Source organism: Neurospora crassa, linkage group I (genome assembly GCF_000182925.2).
Source record: "Neurospora crassa OR74A linkage group I, whole genome shotgun sequence".
NCBI lineage: Eukaryota > Fungi > Ascomycota > Sordariomycetes > Sordariales > Sordariaceae > Neurospora > Neurospora crassa.
Genome location: NC_026501.1, coordinates 7,865,927 through 7,886,309, shown reverse-complemented (window position 1 = coordinate 7,886,309; position 20,383 = coordinate 7,865,927). Strand labels below are relative to the sequence as shown.

Below are 20,383 nucleotides of genomic sequence, written 5' to 3'. Positions count from 1 at the left end.
GCATCCTTGTCCACCGTTGATTGGCACAATACCATTTATTTTGTCATAGTCACAAGCGGTTGTAAATCATGTACATATGTAGATACAACGCTATGCGTTTTTTTTTTTTTCTTTCCTTTCTTTTTCCCCTCTGAATCACTCTAATTCTTTTATATGCGTGAATTTGAGTTCGTTCTGTACGATATTGGCCTTCATCTACGAGAAGAAAGTAAAAATCCCCCCCTGCTTCCTACTTCCCACCGTCAGATTCCCCTCCCGCCCCCCTCTCTCCCTCCCGATCCAATTGCTCCCTAATCAGCCTCACAAACTCCCTCTCCTCCTCTCCCACCTCCTCTTGTGTGGCCTTCCCACTAACCAATTCCTCCAATAAGCTCACCACCTCATCTTCCCCCACCGTCTTCACCTCCTCAACCCCAATATTCCTCGCTAAGTTCTCCGCCCAAGCACCCGCCACAGCAGGCGGGTTCAGCATCCCCTCATACCTTTGCGTGGCCTGCGGATTACCCTTGGCCTTGTCCAACTCCCCCCTAACACTCGTCACCGTCTTCCCCTCCAAGCCACATGGCACAAACCTCGCCCACGGATTGAGTGCCTCCCTCGTGACTTCCGGGCCGGGCATGTCTACGTTGATGGCCGTACCGAGACCGGAGACGTGGCGGCGGAGATGGACGCCCAAGGCGGCGACTTTGGCTAACGGACCCTCATCCTCACCTACAAAAGACTTCTCAGTAGTTCCAGCCAGCGCACATGCCTCCCCCTTCTCTTCCTTCTCCGTCTTCTCCCCCTCCCCGGTCTCCTCTGGTGATGGTGCCCAAGCAGCCCCACTCCTAACCCAAACCCCCGGATCGTCCGTCGTGAAAGAATGGATACCAAACGCTTTCCAAAGAGTGGAAATGGTCGTTTTCTCTAGGAGACGCGTGTAGCACCGCACTGTGTACTTGTTGTGTTGAGACGAAATCAAGTCCAAGATGGGCCAGAGGACGACTTGCCCTGGGCCGTGGTAGGTGGTTAGGCCGCCACGGGGGGAGTGAAGGATTGAGACTGGGAGTTTGACTGTTCCGTGTTCCCCATCTATTCGTTGAATTGGTGCTGACATTAATGGGGACGACCCCCCCGAAGCTAAGGGTGAAGATGGGTAATACACGGGCGCTGATAGACGTGTTGCTTCATCACCGGTGAGTGGACTGGCTTGGCGCCGGCCTAAAGTGTAGGTGGGCAAGGGGGTAAAGGAGATAATCGTTGGCGTGTAGGGTTTCGAGCCCGGACGGTTGTCCTTGAGGTCGAGGAGGGAGCGGCGGAGGTGGTCTTGCAGGCGTGAGGCTAGGGCGTAGGGAGGGTAGAGAGACGGGGCCCGGTAGGGCAGGCGGAGATGCAGGAGATGCATGTCGGTTTGTCTTGTCTTGGTTCCGGCTGATATGGTTATGTGACGCTATGTGAAAATGCTATGGTGCATGTGATGCGATTGCCCGATGGATGATATGGGATAGTGGGTTTATGGAATCGGATGGTCAGATCTCCGTCCTCATTTTCGGATGAACCTGTACAATACAACCAAGCCCGTGGGCGCGGTATGTACTGGGAGCAAGCATTTTACTCCTTCAAGTAGGTCGAGTACTTAAGTACATGAGATGGATCTTACGGCGGGTCACCTTCGCGAGCGATCTCCATTCCCTTCGTGGGTAGAAGTGGGGCAGTATTATTCCACTTTTACAAGAAGAGATGGCGTCCAAGGCCAATCAACTTCTCTGTTTTCTCCTCCTGCTTATGGTCAACGTGATGCCGGTCACTGGACGGCGGTAGATTCCGTAAAGCGGAGTATGAAAGTATGTCTCCGGACGGAAGTTGTCTTCACCTCCCCGAAACCGACCATTGCCCCGACTCCTTCCTCCGGTCTCTTTTCTTGCGCGCGGTGGATCCGTAGTTTGCTTTCTGTCGGTTTCGTTAGTGCAACGATTCTCTCTGTACGCTACTAAGTAGCTATGCCGTGCCTGCTAGCAGGGCTGCGCTACTACGATCGGCCTACCTCTAGGAAGGAACAAGCCAGGCACGCGCCAGTTGGGTGACACTGACGCAGGAATCCAGCAGTGCCCCCTCCTGCCTTGGGCCCCAAGGTCGACAAAACCAATGGCAACAGCAGTCATGGCGAGGGCTGTTTCTTGAAAATATACAACCGCGATAATCAGTCGAAACAGGAAGACAAAAGTGCAAGAAGTGCAGTGGTCTGACTTTCCGTTGGGGCACAAAGTGAAGATTGGAAACTCCACCGTCCCGTTCCTTACACTACATTACACTATGTCGGTATGTACCTTGAACTCCACAGCGGGCTCGATTCGCGCTAAAGACGGGATGCAGCCTCCACTTGGCATCGTTTTTGCTTTACGTTCACGCCCTCCCTCTTCGAGGCTGACTGCACGGCCACATTGCACACAGTTTCTATACCCAACCACCTACACTACCTGCAACTTCTGATGCGATAAGAAAAGGTTCGACCACGTACGCGTCAAGTCTACAAAATTGACGGCTGACTAGCGGGAAGGAGGGGTATTGTTATGCCTCAACTGCGTCAAAGATGAAATTCTCCTGCTTCGGGTTTCTGTGTCCTTACTATATACACGACTCTTCAGCTTCACCTAAGCAGACGATACGTGTAATATGTGGCCCTAGTTTGCCATCAGTATGCCCAAAGACACACTCCCTGTCTCTTATTTTTGCGGCTCAATATATCTCGTTAGTTTTCGGTTCTTCATGCATCCTTCAGCATGAGTGGCTTGCTTGCGTCCCCTTGCTCAAACTTCAGTAGCTTTCAAGAAGTGTCGATGACCGGTCGAATTACCCATCCCTCTAGCTACCGGCACGCTCTCATCATGTATGTCGACAATACTGGATCAATTTCTGGAAAATATGATCTTTCCTTTCAGCTGCAATGGGTATGTCGTTATTAACGCTAAAATCTTGAAAACAAAAGCCTTAGTAGTCCGATCAGCTGTTATCCCACAATCTCCTGAGGCCGGTGAGGGCTATCAACATAGCCTCGTCAGTCCTGATACCTCTGCTACCCTGGTTGGGCAAGACGTTCACCCAGTGTTCGAACAGCTCCTTCGTACGGGGACCATGAATGCCAATCTTGCTCAACTCGGGGTCATTCATGGCAGCGTATTCGAGGCCGCGCGGACCGCCGAATGCGACGAGAAGATGGGTAAAGTTGGCCTCCTTGTGCTCAGGAAAAGCTCTGTGCAGGGACTGTCCACGCTCTGATGTACCGATGCTCAAATCGTAACCTTCTTCGTAAGGACTCTGGGTGAACACATCGGAGAGTGTCGCGGCCTTGCGAACTGTGTAACCCCAGAAGTAACCGCCTTCGGTCCTGGGAACCGCGGGATGGACAGGTTCTGGTGATCCGTACTCGCCCACGGGCATCTTCAACGTAACTCGTGTCTTGGGAGGGAGCTCCTCATCAATGGTGACTGTGTCTTCGAGGCCAATATCGACAACGGTTCTGCAATGGGGTTAGCCAACTGTCGTGTCTGCACCAGGGACACCTCAAACCAGGGGAAGCTTACCCCTTGCCACCCTTGGGTTGAGCCTCCAGTGTCAAGCCTTCGCGATACGGCATCCATTCGCCCTTATACGGATGATGTGGCATGTCGAGGTTCGGAAGCAAACCCTGGGACCTGAGATTCGGGTGCATGGGAAACAGGAGCTTGCGCATAAAGGGCGGTGTTTCGAGGTAGTTGAGGAGATGCTCGAGGAAGTGCGCGGGGTCCACATCGCCGGTATAGCCTTCGTGATCGGTGCTTGCAGGTCGAGACTCGACCGGGCTGTCGTCGTATATGACAATCTCGTCGACAGAGAAAACCGCGCAGGCTCTCGCAATACGGCCTGCCCATGTTGTCCTTTGCTCACGAGTTACGCAATCGGTGATGACACTAGTAGGTACCGCGACTGAGATGGTCCAATCTCTCGCGGCGGTAGGCTTGAAACGTGCTGGCTTGGCAGATGCTGCGCTGAGGGAAGATGGTTGGCGTCCGGAATTAGGAGTCTCGTCGGCCTCAATGCGCCGCCTCTGTGACAAAAGTTAGTTATCATGTAGGTCAGTCGTCGGTCAGGTCACTGGGGGAGAACAGATATGGTAGAAATATGGAAGAAAACAGGTGGAAGATATGAACAGGAATGAAATGCGCATGGGAAGAAAGCCATGGACGACAAAGTAAGAATAAGGCTGAATGGGGATATGACTTTGTCTCAAGATTACCCAGAATTACAGGCCAATGTCACCAGTGCCAATACCACTTCCTTGAATTCCATCATCACCGGGCGCTGGGGCATGATATCATCCATGGCCGAGATCATAAAGTATCCGATCCTTTGCGCCGAAGCTCTTCGTCAACACAAATTCGCAAAGCTTACCTTGTATGAGTGATCTTGCGGGGGTCCCATCTTGAAGCACGTGTCTGAGTGTTCACAGAACAACTGATTGGGAAAACGGGTGGATGGCTGTACGGCGGATTTCACGTTGCAAGTAGTACGGACGACAACACACACGAGTTTTTGGAAGCTGATTCTTGCGGATCGGCGGCAGAATTCCAAAAGTAAAATGGAAATCTTGACCGCCTTCTTATCTGCACAGGTACCCTGCTGATTCTAGAACATTGATCATAACCCTAACCCGTGGATTACTGTGAATAACAGGAACCGGGGCATCCAGGTCTGGCTCCCGCTCAGTCTCATTGGCCTCCCCTTAGCAACCTCCTTGTGTAACAGCGCTTACTACACTACAATCGTCGTCATCCCGGCTCCCGGATACAGACAAAGGCCAGATCACGAGAAGACATTCTTTTATCGCTACCGCACCAAACATCATCGCGCGATTGCTTCTATCACTGGAAACCTTCATAAAATCCCCAGAGTTTGAAATGAGCGCAACTGTTAAAGTCGGATCCTCAACGCAATGGCGTCAGATCTTAAGCTCGTCAGCCATCGTAGTTGCGGACTGTAGGTCACTTCACTCCACCGTACAACAAGTGCCAATGACAATGCCGCTGACCTGTTTCTAGTCTATGCCGACTGGTGTGGCCCATGCAAGATGATCGCTCCAGTGTTTGAGTCGCTGTCGGCCAAATACTCCAAACCCAACAAGATCACATTCTGCAAGATTGACGTCGACAGCCAGCAGGAAGTGGCCCAGCAGTATGGCGTGCGCGCCATGCCGACCTTCCTCATTTTGCACAACGGCTCTGTGATCGAAACAATTCAGGGAGCCAACCCGCCAGCTCTTACGGCCGCTGTTGATAAGGCTGTCAAGTTGGCCGGCGGTGCTGCGGGTGGTGGTGCTGTGTTCAAGACCGCCGGACACCGACTCGGCGGCAGTGGAGTAGCCGGGTCCCGCCCCGGGACATCAGTGGCCCGTCCTTTCAAGTGGGATTTCAACAGCTTGATCAAGACAATCATAGCTTTCATTGGACTTTATGTCACCTCTCTCTTTTCGGTAAGAGATCATTGCCACCCCTCTCGAATCTGGACAAGATTTACTAACAAGGTCCTCATTCAGCTTGACCCATACAAGGCGGCAGAGAGCTCCCCGTTCAACAAGAAGAATAGTCCCCCGCAATCACAGTCATATACGGGGAGTGCTGCTAGCAAAAAGCCTGCGCCGCGTGCTACGTTCAAGACGTTGTCGGACTTGGGCAACTAAACCGAGCGGTAGTTTTAATGTGTCGTTAAGCGTACGGTAGCATGCTGGAGTTCACGGCGTCGAGGGCGTTCCGGACGGGCGGCACTTGTTTTTTTTTTGGTGTCCTCGCTCACGCATTCTTTCTGGCTTCTTTTGCCCCTTTGGAAAATTATACTTCCCATTAATCAAGAGAAACGTGGTACTATTCGTTGTCTTTTCTCATGTTCCCACGTATTTGCCACCGTGACAACCCCTCTTCGTGTAAATAGGGGGCCGGTGATAGGTCACTGTCACGTGTAAACGTGTGGTCCGTGTATCCACTAAAACTTTAGGATAGTCAGAGGACCCTTCTCTGCGACGAAGATAATTGCAATTTTTTGTTCTTGTCCTGAAACCTTTGAATATCCACGACCAAACATATCCTTAAGTCCCGGCGATTCAACATGCTATCGGCGGGCAGATTTCAAAACCGATGCCCTGGCTGTAGGCAGCAAGTCTTGAGCTTTTACGATGCTCTTCTGCAGCAGCGCACCAGGGTGGCTGCCCGGCCACTTTTACGCCCATCCCCCACCAGTCCCGCAGCGCGTCGCGGTTTGGTTCGACATCTATCTTCCACCAGATCAGTTTTCCAAGAAGCGACACAAAAAACTGCCGGCGCTACTTCGACAGAACCCGAGTTAAGCCGCGAAGATGCCGAATACGATGCCGAAACGTTCGTACGCCAAGCACGTCAGACTTTCAAGCACACGCTTCCCTATGGCTACTTTACAGAAGAAGAATACAAGATCTATGAGCGACTATACGGCGCACCACTTCGCGAGACAGTACCAGAGGATGTCGGAATACCTCAACTTGGCGGTGTCAATACTGGGCGGCAAAATGGGCCTCAGCATACTTTGTTTGCGGAAACCGAGTCTGGACACTTCGAAGAGGTCGAATACACCATCGAGCAGCCTCCTGTGGAAGAAAGCGATGTAGAAGCCGTCGCAGAATTACGCCCTCTTACCGAGGCTCAGATCGATTATCTGAACGTAACGGCCAACAACAAGCGCGAGTTTGCTGCGCTGATGAGACTGCAAAGGGACTTTGAGGCGGCCAGTCTTCGCCCGCTTGAGGAGATTGTGGAGGAAGAGGAGGTCCAACAAAAGGAAGAGGTGGGGCACTATGAAGAGGAAGAGGGCATCGAAGAGGATGAAGAAGAGCGGTTCTTGCCTGAGCAATCTATCAACGACAGAGTTCATTCACATACCGCCATCGGCATCTTTAGGACCAAGCCAAGCACGCTGCTTCTTCCCAAGGCAACCTTTACCGAGCCTATTAAAGATCTTCTTAGCCGCACCAACCCGAGCCATGTCCGCGAACATGCTGAGAAAGTCTTTGGTGGTCCGGGACTTCCACATTCACCGGCCACGCCGGCAACGAAGAAGAACCTGGGACAAAAGCCTGTGGCAATGCAAGCAGGCCATCATAGGATGAGCGCGATCGAGGCAGACACCTATATCACCACCGTACTCCCTGGTCTGTATGCCACTACTACCAGCATTTTGGTTGAGGTCCGCAAGCGCCTTGGCTCTGATTGGCTTCAGGGACTTCTTACCAACGGTACGGGCCCGCGAGTTCTCGACGTCGGCGCTGGTGGAGCGGGTCTTGCTGCGTGGCAGGAGGTTCTTCAAGCGGAGTGGGAGCTTCTTCGCGAGCAAGGCAAGGTTCTAGGTCGCGAACCCGTTGGAAAGAAGACTGTCGTTGTGGGTTCCGAAAACCTGCGACAACGTGTGTCCCGGTTTCTTCACAACACGACATTCCTTCCCCGACTACCCGATTATTTGCATTCGGCCGAGGGAGCTGAGCGCATGCTCGAGTCTGGAGGAGGACCCGGGCAGAAAAAGGCTTTCGATGTCATCATCGCTTCACATCAATTAATGCCACTCGACAAGGCCTATAAACGCAAGGATTTCATCGACAACCTTTGGACGATGCTTAATCCCGAGGGTGGTGTTCTTATTGTTCTGGAAAAGGGTCATCCCCGGGGCTTCGAGGCTGTGGCTGATGTCCGCGACCGGATGCTTAGCGAGTTCATCATCCCGCCCGTTTCTGCGGAGACTGGCGAGGATATGACAGCGGTTCCTGAATCGGGACGCATCCGCGAACCCGGCCACATCATTGCCCCTTGCACGAACCATACCAAGTGCCCCATGTACCTGACCCCCGGAGAGAGCGCAGGCCGCAAGGATTTCTGCCATTTCAGTCAACGATTCATCCGCCCTTCTTTCCTTCAGAGAGTTCTTGGTGCCTCGCATCGTAACCACGAGGACATCGAGTTTAGCTACATCGCCATTCGCAGAGGCGCCCACCCAGACGGGGTAAGATCCTCGTCCACTGGATCTAACTTGACCGATTCTACATCATCGTTCTTCCAAGGTCCAGAAGCTGTGGACCGTGCCTTCAAGGGCTATGAAGATGTTGAAGCCGGCACTCCCCACGCTCTTTCTCTTCCGCGCAACGTCATGCCACCTCTCAAGAGCAAGGGTCACGTCACGCTCGACCTCTGCACCCCAGCTGGCACCATTGAGCGCTGGGTGGTTCCCAAGTCATTTTCCAAGCAGGCGTACCATGACGCCCGCAAGGCCAAGTGGGGTGACCTGTGGGCCTTGGGAGCGAAGACTCGCACCCGCCGTGAAATCCGTCTAGGCAAGGCCGGCAAGAATGCCGAGAACCTCGCTACGGGTCTCAAGAACGCGGGCGACGGCGGCGTTCGCTCCCGTGAACTTGCTGGCCTCGGCAGCAAGAAGAAGCCTAGAGTGGTCGAGGTTACGGTCGATCCCAACACGAACAGAATCCTGGCTGCCAGCGAGAAGTATCCTAACGGCAGAGCGCCGGTCGAGAGGCGGACGAAGAATGGTAGGAAGGTCAAGATGAACGACCTTATGGACGAGCTTCAGGATGATCCTCATCATGGGAAGTATGTCGATCCTGATGATATTGAGGATGAGGAGTTCAGGCGGGCACCACTCCCGGAAGGATTTTTGGAGAAGGGATTGTTCGGTGACAAGAAGTAAAAGGGAAGTGAGCAAAGCCGCAGTGTGTAAGATACATGGACGCGAGATACGGAAAGCAGGTGTCCTTACGATACCCTCTGGAAGCAATATCAAAATTACAAAGGCGAATGTTCTTTGCAATAAGTCAGTGAATTTCCTTGGGTTAGTTTTGCTCAACTCGAAGAAGCTAGAACGACTTCAATCTGTGTGCCCATGGCTTCTACGTAATTGCAAGAGGTGCGCGAATCTCTCAGTCCAGCCACTTGTGCCCCACGCTGCTTGGTTTGGGAACATGACCTTGAGGGCAAGGCAGATCGTCACACTTCTTGTTCGTGCGAAATTTCTGGTATAGTGCAGGCGCCAATAAAGCCATCAATGTTGTTTGACATTTTGCGTCTCTCATTCCCGGGTTGCCAAATCCGGGGTTATCGTCGAGGCTGTTGCTGTGTGTGGGGCATTGATCCAAAAGCCATGGATAAGTATTTCCCTGCGAATGCGAATGGTGGCTTGATGGGCTGAACTCTAAAAGCTACCTACCAGTCATGTACCACATCCAGTCAATGTGGCAAGACTTTTTCTATATCCAGTTCGCCAAAACAAGCAAACCGAAACCCCAGTCGTCAGGCAGTATCGCAGAGTTGGCATAACAGACTTGGCCGACTTGTCAGGTCTCATCACGTCTCCAGATTGGTGCCGTCCCGTCAGCCCTTTGTTCAATAAAACAACGACCAAGCTAGTGTCCACTCGCCCTTGCTGCACAAGGTACCTAAGGTAGGTACCTAGGTGCGCACCCTTTCATTCCATCCACGAGCCAATTGGTTTTGGAGGGCACATGAGACCAGATGTTCCGGGCTGTGTCAAGATGACGCACTCGTGCCTGGATTTCATATGCTCAAATGCTGCGCGTAGCCAGGAAATACACTACACGACATTGTTCGCCCGATCTGCAAGACTGGTGTGGGTAACAACGTTGTGCTGCAAGTGAGGGCGAGTTGGGTTGAGGAAGAGGGATTGTCGATGTTTGATCAAGCCTAAGTTGATCATCGTGTTTGTGCAACAGCATAGTCATAGTACGAAGTAGCACTGCAAACCGAAAAGGTTTCGGGTCGTGTCAGGGCGAGGTATCTAAACTCAAGCGCTGGAGTATATACGTAGTCTCTGTGCCGTGATCATTCAGTCAACTAGTCTAGCCAGTGGAAAGGCATTATCTAAAACTCTAAAAGGTAAGGAAGTCAAAATCAGAGAGATGGATGGATAAATGAATTGGATTGCAAGGGACGGTTTCGACCGAAGTTCGAGATTGATCCCTGAATATCAAATAGCCTGCCAGTGTTAAGCGAGTATTTGGCCCCACAGTCTTCTTCTCCTTCCCGAACGGCATGGCAACTTGGCTCCGTGCTAGGTGGAAGGTTGGGGTGGGCCAGCCTGGCCAGTTTGTCGCACAACGAGTGGCTGGAGCGCACCTGTTCGCTGCTGACGATTTGTGCTGGGCGCACAGCACAACCCCCGCTTACAGGCCCGGTTGTCTGCAGGCATGCACCGGGCAGTGTGGCTGCCTGTGTCCATGTCAAACCGACCCGTTCCAGTTGTTATGGGCTCAGCTTCAGCTCCCACTGCAACTGCAACTGCAGCGGCCGCTAGAATGGGCCAGCGGACGCCCCCTGCACCGTGCGGAGGAATAGGTCGACCGACGAGTCCTGCCTCGCTCCATTCCAATTTCGCTGACCTCATCTCCGACTTCAATTTCGTCCACAAGTTGCCTCCTTCACTTTATACGCTGTCGACCAAACTCCCTTCGCTTTTCCACTGCACTTCCTGATCCCTTTTTGCCCTTCTCTTTTCCCTTCTTTCCGTTCCCGTCCTGTTCTCTCCCCCCGCCCGCTGCCTCACTCCCAGCGACTCACACTCTCTTGCGGCGGCATACGCACAACGACACAGTTTCAAGTTTTCCAACTACTTTCCCTCGATTACGACCTGCCCAGCATTCCCCGTTGCTGTACCCCAGAAACCCCGTATCGGCCTTCCTCTACTTTTCTGGTTTGGCTCCTTTTCGACCGACACCACTGCAACCCCCATCGAGCCTCTGCTCCGCCGCCGCCGCCGCCGCCGCCCCCCTCTTTCCACTTCGTCATTATCAATCGGTTTGCGACTTCCAGCGAAATATAGTTAAACGTCTGCGGCTCGTTACTCCAGAGTCTCTATTGCCTTTCAGTCGCCTGCCATCCTTATTCTCATATTCGATCCCGGTAACCCTTTTCTTTGAAGAAAGCCAATTGGGGACATTCATTATCGAGCTCCAGACGCAACTAAAGGGGGTCCACCAATCCACTGCGTCGCCCTTCTTCGAGACTCGGAAACGGCAATACTGCAACAGCACAACTTCTCATTTCTTTTCTTCTTCACAAACCAGTCAAAATGCCTTGCGGACTCGGAGGGTCGAAAACAGTGCAGCGCAAGCTCGTCTTGCTGTGAGTTTAACACACCCCAATCTCGTCCCGTATCGGATTGATCGAGGCGACATCTCAATGCGTAGAGAGAGACTCTGGCTATGAGATCAATTGCTGACCGGAACTCTTGGCAACAGCGGCGATGGTGCCTGCGGAAAAACCTCACTGCTCAACGTTTTCACAAGAGGGTATGTTTGCGATTGAACCGCCATTGCCTCGCAATCTAAGAATTCACGCTCAACCTCCCGTCCAGCTATTTCCCCACTGTATACGAGCCGACAGTCTTCGAGAACTATGTGCACGGTACGTTTGCAGAGAAAGTGACCGAAGCGTCCTCCAATGCGATACTAATGTTGACTCAGACATTTTCGTCGACAATGTCCATATTGAACTGTCATTGTGGGATACCGCCGGCCAGGAAGAATTTGACAGGCTACGAAGTCTATCATACGGTAGGTTCTTCGCATTCCCCGGTAGCCGCTAACCATGTTATGTGCGTGACGTCTGACTTGCGGTGTACTAGATGACACCGACTTAATCATGCTTTGCTACTCTGTCGACAGCAAGGACTCGCTCGAAAACGTCGAAAGCAAATGGCAAGGCGAGATTGCTGAAAACTGCCCGGGCGTCAAGATTGTCTTGGTCGCGTTGAAGTGCGACCTGCGCGAGGCGACCGAGGACGAAGAGGATGGCGGAGCCAACGAGGACGGTGCTCAACGTGAGAAGAAGCCAATGATCAGCTACGACCAGGGCCTGGAAGTGGCTCGCCGGATCAAGGCCCTTCGATATCTCGAATGCTCCGCCATGCGAAACCGGGGAGTCAACGAAGCCTTCACCGAAGCAGCGCGTGTCGCTTTGTCAGTGAAGAAGGACCGGGAGGAGTCGAAGTGCGTGGTCATGTAAGACGGCTGACCGAACAACCCGGATTATGGCCCCAGCATAGGCCGTCCTCTCGAGCATTGCCTCGATGCTAGGCAACAATGTGTTTTATACGTAAGATCGACGCAGATCAGAGCACCGCTAGCAAACACGGGCAACCACATTTATCTCCCCGACCAGCTCATTCACGCTATCGCCCAAGAAGGACGCCTTTACGACGCCGATACCGGACGTTTTTGTCTACGATGCACACGATTTCGCAACCAGCAGTGGTTCCCTTACCAACTTTTTTTTGTTTTCCGCCACCGGTTTTCGCTCTTGTCTTACTGCATCTTCTGGCCTCCTCTCTTCGAGTTATCAATATCCTGTCTCGGCGTGTTGTCGGGGTGGTGACTGGTGGAAAATTGGAGTTTACAACAGCAAAGTTTTGTTTTCCTATTTTTCATTTCTGCATTGTACATAATTTGGTCGATTTTCTGGAATCTGCATATACGGACGGGCTAGTGGGGAAAGACTCTGAAGACATGTTGAGATGGACGGGGAACTCTTTCAACACACGACATGGAAGGTTGAAGTGGCATAGGGTTGCGCTGGAGGAAATTTGTTTGACAGCGGAAAATATAGCTGTGTTCAACCGCTAATTGAGCTGCTTGAGCAGTCGCTGAGAGCTTGGGTTTTCGTGGTTGTGGATTTGATGTTAAGAGGTCTATGTAACAACTGTCTTGAGCATTATTATTAGGATGGGGTGCTGATGTTCAGTGGCCATAGCAACAGTCTACGATATGTGCCAAATCCCTGTATCATGGTCTGCCAGTTTAGAACAGACGCTCGTGTGTATATGTACCCTTGGCTTGATATTTTTGTCGCGGAAGTCGAGCTTTCAATCGAGTAACTGAGCATCTCCGAACTCCCCATTGCTAAAGGCTATAATAACAAGTTCCATGAGGTAGATAATGTGTCGGGTATTTGCCAATCTTGACTCGAGCATCTCCGGTCATGGCCCGCGGACATATGGCGGATTCTTATCAGTCTTATCGTTTGACAGTTCCAAGCGGCGATTAAGCAGCGAGATTGCAGTGCGTACAGTACTTGGCAAGGAGTTCATTACCAATCGAGCTGAAGGATAAACATGCACTGTATCTTTGTTTTGCAGAGCCGGTTGAATTACATGCCTGTCCTATACGGACTAGTAATCAAGTAAACAAGACTTGTATGAACTATCAAATAGCATTGGTGTAATCGTGAGCAATCTATACTACCTTTGTATACACTATTGTTCAACAGCATAAACCGAAATTTCTGTAACCACCCCATGCATGCACTGATCAAGCATGGACCGACAGCCGACTCTTGCGGTTCATCCATTGCCGCGACGGCGGCCAAAGCGGGTCCCTCCCAAATGGCGTCAGCGGGCACTAAAAAGATTCGGTCGATTCTGCAACCAAAAGAGAGCGATCACAGAAAATTCCTGCCCTCTGAGTGGCCAAATTCGTCCTCATTGGCGAAGATTACCCCTGTTCCTTTGTAGACTTACATTCCAATTTTCAGCGGAGTTGCTGGAACGTCTGCAGCCGCCAGCCCAGACGCCCCATCGTGGGGAAAGTGTGACTTTTGGAAACGACACGACATGACTACGACCGACCGGCCGGAGTCCGGAGGTAGGTTTAGTAAGTAGGAGGAAGAGTACATAAAGTCAAGAACCCCCGTAACCTATAAACTTCTAAGCCCCCTCGATCAGAAACCCGAGTACGTATAATCTATCTGTTGTTTTGGGGAATACCTATCCGTGAACAACTCATCCCATCCCTTTAATACCCCACGATTCTTTATTTACCTTGTCTTTGACAACCACCTTTCCTCAAGTATAACTTCGAGATCAAGCAACCAAGCAATCAAGCTCGTTTTACACACAAAGTCTACGGAACTTGGTCGGTCCCGAGTGCTTTTTCTAGAAGAGGGTTCTTTTCAGAGAAACTCCCACGTCCAAGCCTCAATACGCCCTCCAAGCAGAGGTGGCAAAGATGGCATCCTCAAATTTACCTACGGCTCCTTCAGCCTACCATACTACCCTTCTTACGGCACAAGACTGTCGGGAACATGTTCACCTCATCATCGGTTCCAATCCGCTGGCGGCATCCCGAGTCGCCCAGTCACTCAGCGTGGGCGCAAAACCCATTTTAATTGCTCCGGTAGAGTCGGATATGACACCAACAGCAGCGGACTCACAACAGAATCAAAAGCGGGAGCTACACCACAACCTGGCCAACTACATCTCTTCTGGAGCCCTAACGCACCTGGATCGGCCTTTTGCGGACGAGGACCTCACTACGCTCGGTCGGTCTGAGGTGGACAATGTCGTGGACGCCGTTTTTGTGACACAACACGACCAATTGCTGGCCGAGCGGATATCAGCCCTGTGCAAGCGCAAGCGCATTCCTGTCAACGTGCTTGACAACCCGGCGCTGTGTTCTTTCAGCCTCCTGAGCGTACACGTCGACGGCCCGCTGCAGATCGGCGTGACAACCAATGGCCGTGGCTGCAAGCTGGCCAGTAGGATTAGGAGAGAGGTGGCTTCTGCGCTACCCAAGGGATTAGGAGCCGCGTGTGCTCGACTTGGAGACGTGAGGAGGAGGATCATCACCGAGGACGCAGAGGCCAGGACTGCTGCAGGGAGCGCCATCGCTGCCGCGGTAAACGAAGGCGTCGACGACTCCATCGACCAGTCGGCAACGTTTAACAAACTTGTCACCGAGCTAGACGTGCAGGCCGAGGCGGCGAAGACGCGCCGCATGCGGTGGTTGGCACAGGTGTGCGAGTATTGGCCCCTGAAGAAGCTGGTGGAAATCACCGATGATGATGTGGAGAGCATCCTCCAGGCATATCCCGGATTCAGCAGCGACAACTCCTCGGCATCACCACAACCTGTTCTCCCGGGTGCTGTCAGTGAGGGTGGCAGCAGCAGCACCACCACCACCAGCAGCAGCAGTAATGGCCGTATTGGACGCATCTTCCTCGCCGGCAGCGGTCCCGGCCACCCGGATCTTCTCACGCGGGCCACATACAAGGCCATCCAATCAGCCGACCTGATTCTCGCCGACAAGTTGGTTCCCTCCGGTGTTTTGGATATGATCCCGCGCCGGACGCCCGTTTCAATTGCCCGCAAATTTCCCGGTAACGCCGATCGCGCGCAGGAAGAGCTGCTCGAGCAGGCTTTGGAAGGTGTTCGTGCGGGCAAGACGGTGTTGCGGCTCAAGCAGGGCGATCCCTTCATTTACGGGCGCGGCGGCGAGGAGGTGGCCTTCTTCCGGGAGCACGGGCTCGGCGATCGTGTCGTGGTGTTGCCGGGCATCACAAGCAGCTTGAGCGCGCCGCTGTTTGCGGGTATTCCTGCCACCCAGCGTGATGTGTCAGACCAGGTGCTTATCTGCACTGGAACGGGAAAGAAGGGCAAGCCGCCGGCGCCGCCCGAGTACGTCGGCAGTCGTACGGTCGTGTTCTTGATGGCTCTGCATCGTATTGGAGGACTGGTCAAGGAGTTGACAACGCGTCTCGGGGAGGCCGATGGGGTCGCGGAGGTTCAAGAGGGCGAGAAGCAACGGGCACTGTGGCCGCTTGACACCCCGTGTGCGGTTATTGAAAGAGCCACTTGCCCAGATCAGCGGGTTATGCGGACAACGCTCCGATACGTTGAGCAGGCTATCGAACAGGAGGGTAGTCGCCCACCGGGGCTTTTGGTTGTCGGCCGCGCCTGCGAGGCTCTTTACACGCCAAAGCAGGAGGGGCAACCTTGGGTGGTGGAGGATGGTCAGTTCAAAGATCTTGATTTCGAGGATTCTCTGGGCCTCTCGCTTGACGCCACTTCGGGTGTTGCGCACACTGGAGCAGCATGATAAGTTGATATCATCTGAAGGCGCTCCGACACTTGTTCAATTCTTGTCACTTAGCTTACTGAGATATCCCTTTTCTGGTTCCCGCTACTTTTTCTTGCCATTCAGCCGCCAATTTACAGAGCGTGACCGAGGCAGCCACGCCTTCAGTTCCTGCAAGATGCAAATCTAACTTAGTCTCCCAGTCTGCAATGTCTTTACTCGCATCACAGCATCACAGCGCACAGTCAATCCCTCGTTCTTTCCTCCACAGTTCAGCTGACTGTCGATCTTTGCATCCAAACCTTGATGTCGCGCGGGATATTTGCAGTTGGGGGCCAGACTAGCTGTTGTGGGTGTGCTCGAGGTGACTTTGCTCAGCTGAATTTGGATCGTGGCGCATGAGGTGATGCGACAACTGACGGGAATATTACCAAGCAATATTGCACTGTACCTTCCACCTACGCATTCCAATCCAGAGGGTAGCTGAAGTGGTTGCATCGTGCGAATTCCTTTCCCTCTTTCCGTTTTAGAGGTGCAACAGGGTGTGCTGACGTAGAAGTGTGTGGTGTAAGGACTGGATCAGAGATCTCTGTTCTTGTATAAAGGAGGCCTCATACACCCAGCACGCGCAACCGCCTTCGACAACAAGATCAGATCATATAGTACTTCGGTGTCTTCCATCGTCTGTTGCAGCATGTCCAAGTGCTACTTACTAGATGATGTTGATTCTGAGAAAACCAAAGCACACCTTTGGCCTCGCCACACAGCTGCCAACCTTCTTCTCAATCGAACCCAATCCATGCCCGATAACGGGGTCACCGATGGCCCTCAAAACACACATATGTCTCCTCAACTTCCTACTGGCAAAAAGAGCTGGGGAGGCTCTGTTGTCGCTGCCTCGGTATCCCATTTGACCACTCGCAGATTCTTCTCCATCGTCCCGGCAATGCTATTTTGAGCATAAACCCTGGCTTGAACAATGGGACTGTTTGCCTTGCCGCGCGGTGAGCCCATGGGTGGGTCAGTTGCCTTGTGGATTGCTGAATCAACACCTCTCATCCATCCATGGCTCATGAGGCAAACGTCTCTACGTCAACCAACACCACATATCCAGCAGGGCGTTCTAAGGACAAGCATATTGACCAGTTCCAGAATGCTGAGTTCTAGTGTTTCTTGGCCTGTTCAAATCGACAGGTCACACCGGCAAGAGATATCCTTCGTCTGATTGCCACGTTAACATACTCATCGCCATTTCCGCCTCTTCAACCAAGGACTGTACGAGCTTTGTTCCTGTCATTTTGTATTCAGTTATTTCTGCACATCATTCTCAGGATTGCAGTATTGCAGCATGCGACTCGGCGTCCGCCGACGGGGACGCTGAGTTAGTTTCCCAGCCAAAATCTTCAGATCGCACTGGGTTCACCTCAAGTAATCATTGGTATCTCTTACTAGACGATGCCAACAAGTCCAATAGTTCGATGCTGTGTAATTTGGACAAAAGAGACACTGTCGTTTCGGAAACTGATTATGAGTCGTGAACGTATAGCCTTCGAGTTATGGCTAGTACCCCTTGAACCCTCACAACTTCCAATCGTCACTCCTATCAACTCCCATAAGTTAACATGGGTTCGGATGTAGTGATAAGACTCGGGCTGTATTGTTGATCTATCAGGACTCAACAAACAAGTTTGAATCGTGAGCGTCAGCACGAAAAAAAAATGTTTTCAGGCATTTGTAGGGTTTCACGAGTCAAGAGGTCAATGAGCGAACTGCAACTTCAAAAGGAAGACTACGACTGTCACCTCTCGATACTCGCATATGCTGTCATGACATTCCATAAGATTTTTGTCGCGTCCACCCCTCTCCGTTACAGCTATGCACATCCTGTCACGTTGTTTCGATGGTGTCGTTCCTGCAGCCACCCAAGCGCCTTTCAGCCCGTCGTTCACTGGTAAGCCCAACAAGAGATGCCGGGTTAAATCTAGAAGGTATTTCAGGCTTGACTTGCCTCTCAGCAACCCCGCAATGTCACCAATCCTAAGATCATTCACGTGTTTCTGGGCTCGCTCTGAATCAGGCAACCCTTTCGAGTTTCAGAAAAGCGGTGAACAAATGTTGATATCAAGATTACTTGCGAAATGCGCCTGGTGATCGAAATGATTGCAATAGTCCGGTTATCCATCGTTTGCCAAGCTGGTGAACTCGAGTGCTTCGGCATGTCACCATCTCAACGAGGTGAGATGCCCACAGTTCCTCTTACATAGCACTTGTGGGATCAGGGAGCCAGTTTTACAAAGAGGCTCATTAACCCTGGCTTATTTTCATCTGTATTCATGGGGTAAACTCTGAAGGAACACTCGCATACGACGTATCATATCACCTTGTAGGCAGCTTACAGTGAAGAGGCTAAGTTCAGCTATACTTCAGTACATAGGTACCACTGTTTCTCTGTTGATGAATGTTTCTTTGTATCAACAGCAGTCGAAATCTATGAGGCAGGCTACCCTAAGCTTTCAGCGATTTTGACTAGCGGTGATCTCAACTGGAACAATCGTGAGGAGTCCCGTACCATAACCACTTGCTGGAGGAGAGAGCTGCACAGCCACGCTTGCTTTCAATGATTTGGCCTCGCCCGACTGCCGAGTGTATTACATAACTCAACATCAAGAGTAAGGATGGGAACACAAGCAGCAAAAAAAGTCGCCACACCTGGAAATCATGCCTAAGCTAGCGGTGCTTCCTCAGTCAACAGAGCAGGCTTTTTCTCATGTAGTTGGACACTCAGTAACTGCCAACGGGGATGCCATTTTAAGACTTCCATAAATACTCCGACATTGGTACATCTATTCATTTCTCTTGATCCTATGCTTGGACTCTATTCGTCGAGTTCAGAGCGCGAGCGACTGCCTCTGTGGTTGCCTTGCCAAGGTCACAATATCCCCAAGCTGTGAGGCGGTAGCAAGATGAGCACCCGTGGACTTGCTTACCCACGGTCAGGGTCTCAGAGATGGGTTTTGTCGGGGAGTGTCCTCGCCGTTACGCGGATGCTCCAGGAGTCGTAAATCACTTTGACGCCTTGGATAGCACACCCTCACAGCCCTATCAAAACTCCAGAACCGGGGTCTCTCCGACCGTTCGAGGACCAGCGATTGCTTACTTTATTCGGTCAATGGTTTTGATCCAAGTGAACTGTGGTTGCCCCGTAACGACCGCCATCATCGAGACACCACACGGGCCCTCTTCCGTAGTCTAAGTACCCGTCCGTCTACAATGCCATCAGTGTACAAATACTAAAGGCGCCCACGTGAGTGGGAAACTCGGGAGATGCACACCACAATGCACATTCAAGCGCTGCTGCTCTTCACTCCTTAGCATAGCGGAACCCGTCCATCTACTTACTTCGTCCAACACATTTCTGCCTTCAGCTCATAGTCGTACGCATATCGAACTTTACCTGCGCTCTATGCATCTGTTCCTGGCATCTCAGTTGTCTACGAACTTAGAGAGCTCTTGTTACAGACAGACATATCCAACATTTTTACGTCGGCACGATATACATTCGGACGATGCCCAGCAAGGAAGAAAGCATGGGCGGCCAGACTTCATTTAGTTCTTCTGAAGATACATCACCTTTGGGAGAAAAGGCCGCGTATACTCCGCCGGAAGATACACAACAGGACGGGTCATCCGAGACATCTGAAGTCTCTATGGTCGTTCACAATGAATCCATCAGGTTAGTTAAATCGTTCATGGGTGATAAGTTGTATCAGTCCTAATCCAACTTGACAGCGAGGATGTCGCCCCGCCTAAAATCTTATTAAACGACGGTCCGGCACAGAACGTACCGGACTATACGATTGATAACTCGCGGGTCGCTTCCTACGTTACCGAATGTCAGGCCGACCACTCCCGCCTGTTCGAAGCCAAGCACAACAACTGCAATGTCATCGAAGACAGACAGACGGAGATGGCGGCACGCCTGATTACCATCATGAGGCCGCTTGAAGGTTTCGCCGGCCTATACCCTGCCACGATTCTCGAGGCGACGGAGGAATTGATCGATTAATATCTCGATTTGCTCGTCGGCTCATTGAAAAGGATCATGCTCTTTTCCTTTCACCCATTGGAGGGCCACATACACAGGTTGGTAGCCCTGGAGAGATAGACATATGCTTGTAAATTGCGTGAAATGTTGGAAAGAGGCATGTAGAGGAGGATGGGGCTATAGAACTTAGTAACTCATCATCCCCGGAAGAAACCAACTGGTCTAGAGGTTCAGTCAGCACCCCCATACGGTAGATCCAATGCATCAAAACATTGTTGGATAGAAGACGGGAGTATTCTTGCGGCATCACACGCTTTCCTCTTGACCTGCTGTGATCATCCAATAAGCACTAGATTTAGTTGTGTACACCAAGAATCAGCATGCGTCGCTCACAGTCTGGTGCTGCTCGCTCGAGTCCATCGCCTCAATCGGCCACC

At 52.0% G+C, this 20,383-nt stretch overlaps 7 protein-coding genes across 8 annotated transcripts; 5 read left to right on the top strand and 2 right to left on the bottom strand.

The window, feature by feature from the left end:
• Positions 1–2: 2 nt before the first annotated feature.
• On the bottom strand, positions 3–2,233 carry NCU00596 (lipoyltransferase). Its single transcript, XM_960643.2, has 2 exons — positions 2,024–2,233; positions 3–1,929 (listed from the first exon to the last, which is right to left on the bottom strand). Exon 2 carries the CDS (start codon positions 1,382–1,384, stop codon positions 230–232), a length of 1,155 nt encoding a protein of 384 aa, XP_965736.1. The 5' UTR covers positions 1,385–1,929; positions 2,024–2,233; the 3' UTR covers positions 3–229.
• Positions 2,234–2,553: 320 nt separating this feature from the next.
• Positions 2,554–4,566, bottom strand: NCU00597 (deoxyribose-phosphate aldolase 2). The gene is made up of 3 exons (XM_960644.2): positions 4,408–4,566; positions 3,561–4,063; positions 2,554–3,496 (listed from the first exon to the last, which is right to left on the bottom strand). The coding sequence occupies exons 1-3, from the start codon at positions 4,435–4,437 to the stop codon at positions 2,980–2,982; spliced, it is 1,050 nt and encodes a 349-aa protein (XP_965737.1). The 5' UTR covers positions 4,438–4,566; the 3' UTR covers positions 2,554–2,979.
• Positions 4,567–4,741: 175 nt separating this feature from the next.
• Positions 4,742–5,883, top strand: NCU00598. Of its 2 annotated transcripts, XM_011394491.1 has the most exons (3): positions 4,742–4,992; positions 5,055–5,485; positions 5,549–5,883. In XM_011394491.1, the coding sequence occupies exons 1-3, from the start codon at positions 4,914–4,916 to the stop codon at positions 5,690–5,692; spliced, it is 654 nt and encodes a 217-aa protein (XP_011392793.1). In that variant the 5' UTR covers positions 4,742–4,913; the 3' UTR covers positions 5,693–5,883. The 2 variants fall into 2 exon arrangements, with proteins under 2 accessions (XP_011392793.1, XP_011392794.1); XM_011394492.1 differs by having other exon boundaries at positions 4,807–4,992; positions 5,055–5,867.
• Positions 5,884–5,914: 31 nt separating this feature from the next.
• On the top strand, positions 5,915–8,868 carry NCU00599 (37S ribosomal protein Rsm22). Its single transcript, XM_960646.2, has one exon. It carries the CDS (start codon positions 6,115–6,117, stop codon positions 8,725–8,727), a length of 2,613 nt encoding a protein of 870 aa, XP_965739.1. The 5' UTR covers positions 5,915–6,114; the 3' UTR covers positions 8,728–8,868.
• A 1,475-nt stretch (positions 8,869–10,343) lies between these two features.
• Positions 10,344–12,939, top strand: rho-3 (rho-type GTPase-3). The gene is made up of 5 exons (XM_960647.2): positions 10,344–11,174; positions 11,291–11,341; positions 11,407–11,456; positions 11,516–11,605; positions 11,677–12,939. The coding sequence occupies exons 1-5, from the start codon at positions 11,122–11,124 to the stop codon at positions 12,054–12,056; spliced, it is 624 nt and encodes a 207-aa protein (XP_965740.1). The 5' UTR covers positions 10,344–11,121; the 3' UTR covers positions 12,057–12,939.
• A 687-nt stretch (positions 12,940–13,626) lies between these two features.
• NCU00602 (siroheme synthase) lies at positions 13,627–16,412 on the top strand. Its single transcript, XM_960649.3, has one exon. The coding sequence runs from the start codon at positions 14,054–14,056 to the stop codon at positions 15,920–15,922; it is 1,869 nt and encodes a 622-aa protein (XP_965742.3). The 5' UTR covers positions 13,627–14,053; the 3' UTR covers positions 15,923–16,412.
• Positions 16,413–19,467: 3,055 nt separating this feature from the next.
• Positions 19,468–19,967, top strand: NCU00603 (hypothetical protein; the record flags this gene model as incomplete). The annotated part of the gene is made up of 2 exons (XM_960650.1): positions 19,468–19,634; positions 19,691–19,967. 2 exons carry the CDS (start codon positions 19,468–19,470, stop codon positions 19,965–19,967), a joined length of 444 nt encoding a protein of 147 aa, XP_965743.1.
• Positions 19,968–20,383: the final 416 nt, after the last annotated feature.